Raw genomic sequence first — 6017 nt, 5'->3', positions numbered from 1 at the left:
GAATGCCAATCAGCACGATCAGCGCAATGACAGCAACGGATACAATGATGCGTGACTTTGATGAGGATGACGTTGTAGAGTTCATGCTGTAATATGAAGCTAAAGTCAAAAGCGCCCCGCTTAAATACCCTAGTAATTACGTTGATTGGTGCGATTTTTTTAACTAAAACTCATTAAAATTCAAAATTCTATTGGATGCTTTCCAGTAGCCTCGGCAGGTTGATAGGCACGAAGCAAAAAATGTGTTTGCATTGGTCAGCTCTAAATTAATTATCTTTTTTAAATTTTGACATGCACGATTAACCAATACAGCGGCCTTTCAAAGCTTGTTCAGTTTCTAATAAAAGTTCGAAATTAACGTTCGCCAGCGCAAATGATTTGCAATGTTCAGATGCCAGATCTGATTTAATGTGCGCTCGAATTGAATTCCAAATCGCCATTATAGAGGCAAAGTCGCTCTTGGACAAATCTCTAAAAAGAGGATTTGTTCCATCAGTGCTTAGTAGTATCATCCTAATAAGCGCACATATTCGTGAAGTTAAGATAGGATCCACATTTTGGGATGCGTTTCTTCCAGATATGAGGCAATCTAAGGCTAGGAGAGGTTTTCCAATCATTAGCAATAGTAATGAGAGGCATTTTTGTACATTACAAAATACTTGAGCATCCATAGGATGCTGAACTGCTTTAATGATCTGGATAATAAGTGACTGGATAGCATGTTCAGAACCATCAAGAACCAACGAAGGAAGTGCTGATGAGATGTAGAAGGAAATTGATTGGAAACATTCATGGTTGTAGTTATGATTGTATAAAAGAGCTGCCAAGGAAAGAATGGGAGGCTCAAGAGCATTTGTAGGTGCGGCACCTATGTTTTCATCAAGCAGATCCGCAAATGTACGACCGATGGGGTTGGAAAACATGATTGCCAAAGCGTCTCCTTCATTGCCATCATTATAAAAGCTGCAAAATAAGCGCAATTTTTCAGAACCGCATATTGGGTCGTCATAAGTAGTTGTACCCAGGGTTTCCATGGCCATAGATGAATAGCCGAGGCCGCCGCCAGAAAAGCATTCCTTATGGATCCAAAGCTTTTGGGGCAGCGAAGAGGAATTTTGCATCCACTTGTAATCAGATTCACTCAAAAGGGGCTCGATGGACGCAAAATAAATGTCAACCCAATCTTTATATGCCGAGTGGAAGTGTGGAAATTTGATGCCTGAGATATCCCCAACAAATCTACGACTTTTCGCACATTCAAGTGATAGAAACTCAAACTCAAACTCAAGATCAAGATCAAGATCAAGTTCATCTGTGACACTTTGCTTCTCATCCATAGAATGGCTAAAATTCGAAAAATATGGGCATTGACGTTCAAGATCTTCACTGGTCGTTGGATGCGCAATATATTTAGAATGGAAAGCTAGTCGAGGCGGATGTAAATTCCTGTACCTCGTGGTATTCCATTCATGCTCGCAAGATTTATTTCCATAACAATCTTTAAATTTGAGCGAAATGTCTGTAGCTTCAGAGATAGTGGATTTAGCCGACTCAGAAGATGGAGGCGGCATATTAAAGGTACTGTCAAACTTCGAAACAAGTTCGGGATTAATGGATGTTTCCAGAGCATAAGATGAGGGATTCAAAGAAAGCCCCATTTTCGGACAAGAGAGATCTTGCCCAAAGATTGAAGAGTACAGTTTGGCAATTGGAGCCTTCGAGGCAGCCGCCGCATGGCAATCGCTCGACTCCATCATCAAAAATTGCATACCCTCAAATCAAAATGATCACTCAGGAGTTTAAACTTAAATTGCAACCCGAAATGAGCCCAATGGTAGGAATCTTTTAATAGCCTGTAAGTTTGAATAGGAGTTTATTAGCTACGCGCGCTGATAGCAGATAGATCCTCAGGCGGCCACGAGGGGGTCCCAAGCTCCTTCAAAAAGCCTTCAATGGCGGATATCCAACTCGAAAACTCGACCTCATTAACACCGAGGTTGAAGTCAAGAATTGTCAAAAACTCGCGCTCCATAATATTAACCTCCGAAATGGGCATCGCAGTTAGAGATGCCCAAGTCTTGTTTGTAAAGGTACGGTCCTCCAAATACTTGTTGGCAAGAATCATTGCAACAGAGAACAGTCTGTATTCGGATCCAGATGTAGGGCAGACTCCTGGATATGCAAGTCGAAGGCGATGGATATATTTTAGAGCCAGCAGCAAAACCAAAGACGAAAGCCCGGTTTTTTTGAGTATATTGCAGATGAAGAGTTCAAATTCTCGGCTGTACCTTTTTCGCGGAATAGCAAGCTCTGAAGAGTTCTCCGGATTAGACCTCTCAGTTGCCATTGAAAGGGAGGCACTTTTTGTCAAATCAAGAAACTTGTTTGATGATGCAAGCAATAGTGGCATCACTGCTTGCGCGACCTTTGCCATTCGCATAAAGAATTCATCATCATGATAAGACCGAGATCGCCCCTTGAGAAACCAAGCGGAAGACCGGATTATAATGGTGGCATCATCTTCCATCAACCCTCCAAATAAAGAGGACGAAGCCAATGATGTGGACAGGCTGGAAAAGGACCCGACTATGGAAGGTGTCGATCGACATCCCTCTCCTGCTAACCTGCTTGAGGACCCCCGTAACGGTGGATGTACCAATACGGCTGATTTTGGCGAAGGCGAGGTTAGAAGGATGTCAATAGCCGAAGCCGGGCTTGAAATAGAATTGCTATGGATTCCCCTATGGTGGAAGATATTATGGTGGTTTTGGTGATGATGATGATGATGGCAATGGTCCCTGGAGTCATCATTGTTGGGCATAATTTCCTCGAAGGAGCCGCTGGTCGTCACGTCGATTCTGTCCTTACGAGTAAATAGGCTCGACTTCATTCATTCAAAAAAATTCAAGTGAAACGAAAGAACTTTTGATGCCATCTTCAGAGGCGGAAATGACGCTAAGTGGGTCGATCATTTTCCAATACAATTAGTTGAAATTTTTCATTCGTCAATTGTCCATTTTTGATCCATTGGTTAAATGTTGAAATTTAAATTTATCGTAAATTTGAAACTTCGCATCTTGCACGGTAGCGTATAAATTCAATGGGGTTTCCCAACTTTTCTTTGACAAAGGTAGGTAGTTTGTGGATGATGACGATTGAATATTTGCTACTTCATATTGTTTGTGATGACTAAAACCATATCACCAAGATCTTTGACACACTAACTCTACTAGGTATGATGATGATCAATGCTCATTTATGATGTACTTTATTTATATTTGCTACTCCTACTGTCGCTGCTGATATTTAACCTCACTGAAGTGAACATGTAACATTTTAGATGTTTGGATCGGCTCTCATTTTAACTTTTCAAGCGTTGGCAAGGTGATTGTGGCTATTTTCCGTTCCAATTCTATAGAAAATAAACGATAAACCGAGTATTATACCTTTCAGGGATGATCCGAGAGTAAGGAATGTGTCCGTCTTTATTCGCAATGAGTGCAATTCTTGCAAAATGCTGAATGCTGACAAGTAGAGGTCGACATTTCGTTTAACCACAGACTTTAGGATTGAGATGTTCGCGTCAATATCCTCATCCAAGTGTAAAAGATCGGCCGTAATTTCTCTCATCGACGCAGAAGAGTATTCTGTGACGATAAAGCCTGTCGGATCAAATGAGGTTTGCGACATCGCACCGGGGTTGGATCTGAAATTCTGGGAACGGGGATGTGGAGTGGCAACAATTGACGACTCGATGAAGAGCGAGGAATTATTTTCAGGGTGCATTTGCTGCTGATTGTCTTCCTCTTCCTTGGTGGAACAAAAAGCCTCCACAAGTCTCTCCTCGTCCTGCGTCCAATTTAAGCTAATTTCAACAAGAACAGCATCTTGATAGGATGACGAGGATGAAAAGGCCCTGGTGTCCTCTTCCAGCACGCTGGCATCATCGTTTTGGCCGAGAGTTTGCTCCCCATCGAAAGAAGACTTGGAGCCCCTTTTCGACGACCAGGAAATCCTCGACCTTCGAATGATGTTTTTCATAGCGACGCTGATTTTTGAAAATTATGATGACTCGGGTCTCGCACTTGGTGTGATCTCGAATTGATCCTTACATGCGCATCCAGTCAATCCTCTGGTAAACTTGCCTTTTGATAGACTTGTTAATCAATCTTCTGACAAATCTCTCCAGCAGACCGTGGCATGTCGTATGGATTGTAGGACACGATCGAGTTGTGTGTTTAACCCGTTGATCTCAAGGTACTTATTTGCTTTTTATTTCAATCTGAGAGGCAAGAAAGATGTCCTTCCAGTCTGGATTTGTTGTGAGAAAGGAAAGTGTCTCTGATGCCACATCACCTTGGATAATTATTTCGTCTTCGCCTGTGGGTCCTTTGGTGACAGAGCATCCACATGCAAAGCGGTGTGAAAGTGCCTTTGAAAGCTTCTTCATATCGACACCTATGAAAACAGACATTAATATCCACAAGAAACGTAAGCGAAAAGAGGAAAATAAATTCTACAATCACATACCAAAGGCAGCGACACCGGAAAGATGCGTTGCTAGTTTGTTTCCTATTTTCTTGGCTGTTTTTATGCGAACACGGAGATTTTCCAAGCGCTTACGCTCTTTCTCAATTTTTTGTGCCTCTTTTTTTGTCTGCTTTTCAATGTCAAAGGGGGCAGGAGCGAGAACCTCTTCGGATGAGGAGGAAATTCCTCCCTCAACGGGCACCTGCAGCTGATTTTGCTGAGCACACCGTAAGGGTGTCGGTCCAAACTCGCAATACTAAAGTAACCCATAAATCGACTGTACTTCAGTTGGAAAGGAACACACTATGGGTAGAGATGGTGAAATTCACATACATGAACAATAGAACGTAGACATTGGCCTGGCAGTCCGCAGATTTTAATTAAAATTTCATCTAATTTTTCAGCATATCGCCAAACCTTGATTTATTGGACACCTTGAAATGTCTTTAATGTCCCTGGTCTTATCTTGAGAATTCAAAGCGCTCATAAATGCACATTGTATTTTTTCTTTATTTTAGAGTCATATATAGCGTGGGAGAAAGTCCGAGTGCCATCAATTTTGCTTTCATTCTGAATTATGAAATTGCGAGATATAAGGACACAGTGGAAAAATATTGTGTCAAGTATAATTCAAAATTGAAGGATACGTCATATATTTTGATCATCCTGCAGATACCATCATCTAGCATAGTTTTTTCCACTTCAAAACAAATGGAGAAAAAATCATTAGCAGAGGCAAATAGATCTCCTTGCAAATCTTACAGGAAAATGAAAGTCAAGATTGAAGGAGCAACAAATCTTTTCGATAAAGGCCTCGAATTTCAAAAAATTCACAAGATTTTTTCTCTCGTACTGAAGATCTAGATCAGCTTGAAGCAAGCATTAGCGAAGCACTGGCTGTTGACATTCAATTTGCAAATACGAATATCCTGACGAAACTGATGTTATGACGAGGAATACAGAACGCATCTTCAGAATATGGAAAGAATCGGATTTTGAGCTTCGCGCCTATTATCTGGATGGTCTTGAAAATTCAGGATAGAGCCAATCAATACAGAAAAAATAGCGAGAAAGCGTAGAGAGCAGCAGATAAAGAATCTGGAGACCTTTTTAGCTCTTTTAACTAGATTTTAAGGATATCTCGGTCTTTTCAAATACTTTCAAGTTGATTGAGGCGCTTCTTTCTGACCTTACGTTTGGGCATACTATTTCAGAGAATATGCGGCAATTTATTCGAGGTTTTGGTTATGCCTATGGAAACTTTATGAAAAGGAAAGTCGCCGCTACAGAACTACTAAATGAAATCAATGCTAACGCGAGGTTATCGGAGCAATTCTACAGAGGCTCCGTCTGCCAGATTATCAAGATTATACGTGGCATCCTTGCCAAAGTCATAATGCCTTTCATTCAGCATTTCGCCATCTTAATGGCGATCATTTTAATTGTGCCTTTTACCGTGGTTTTTATTGCCTTCATGGCAGTAAATT

The 6017-nt window shown here is 41.2% G+C and overlaps 4 protein-coding genes across 4 annotated transcripts; all 4 read right to left on the bottom strand.

Moving 5' to 3' along the window:
- Nucleotides 1–299: 299 nt before the first annotated feature.
- Nucleotides 300–1754, bottom strand: DI09_196p40 (uncharacterized protein; the record flags this gene model as incomplete). The annotated part of the gene is made up of 1 exon (XM_013383252.1): nt 300–1754. The coding sequence occupies one exon, from the start codon at nt 1752–1754 to the stop codon at nt 300–302; it is 1455 nt and encodes a 484-aa protein (XP_013238706.1).
- Nucleotides 1755–1876: 122 nt separating this feature from the next.
- Nucleotides 1877–2890, bottom strand: DI09_196p30 (uncharacterized protein; the record flags this gene model as incomplete). Its single annotated transcript, XM_013383251.1, has 1 exon — nt 1877–2890. One exon carries the CDS (start codon nt 2888–2890, stop codon nt 1877–1879), a length of 1014 nt encoding a protein of 337 aa, XP_013238705.1.
- A 479-nt stretch (nt 2891–3369) lies between these two features.
- On the bottom strand, nt 3370–4041 carry DI09_196p20 (uncharacterized protein; the record flags this gene model as incomplete). The annotated part of the gene is made up of 1 exon (XM_013383250.1): nt 3370–4041. One exon carries the CDS (start codon nt 4039–4041, stop codon nt 3370–3372), a length of 672 nt encoding a protein of 223 aa, XP_013238704.1.
- Nucleotides 4042–4261: 220 nt separating this feature from the next.
- Nucleotides 4262–5734, bottom strand: DI09_196p10 (uncharacterized protein; the record flags this gene model as incomplete). The annotated part of the gene is made up of 3 exons (XM_013383249.1): nt 4262–4458; nt 4531–4747; nt 5720–5734. The coding sequence occupies 3 exons, from the start codon at nt 5732–5734 to the stop codon at nt 4262–4264; spliced, it is 429 nt and encodes a 142-aa protein (XP_013238703.1).
- Between the last annotated feature and the right edge of the window lie 283 nt (nt 5735–6017).

The sequence above is a fragment of the Mitosporidium daphniae genome (genome assembly GCF_000760515.2).
Source record: "Mitosporidium daphniae strain UGP3 chromosome Unknown contig-196, whole genome shotgun sequence".
NCBI lineage: Eukaryota > Fungi > Microsporidia > Mitosporidium > Mitosporidium daphniae.
This window is presented reverse-complemented; position numbering and strand designations above follow the sequence as displayed.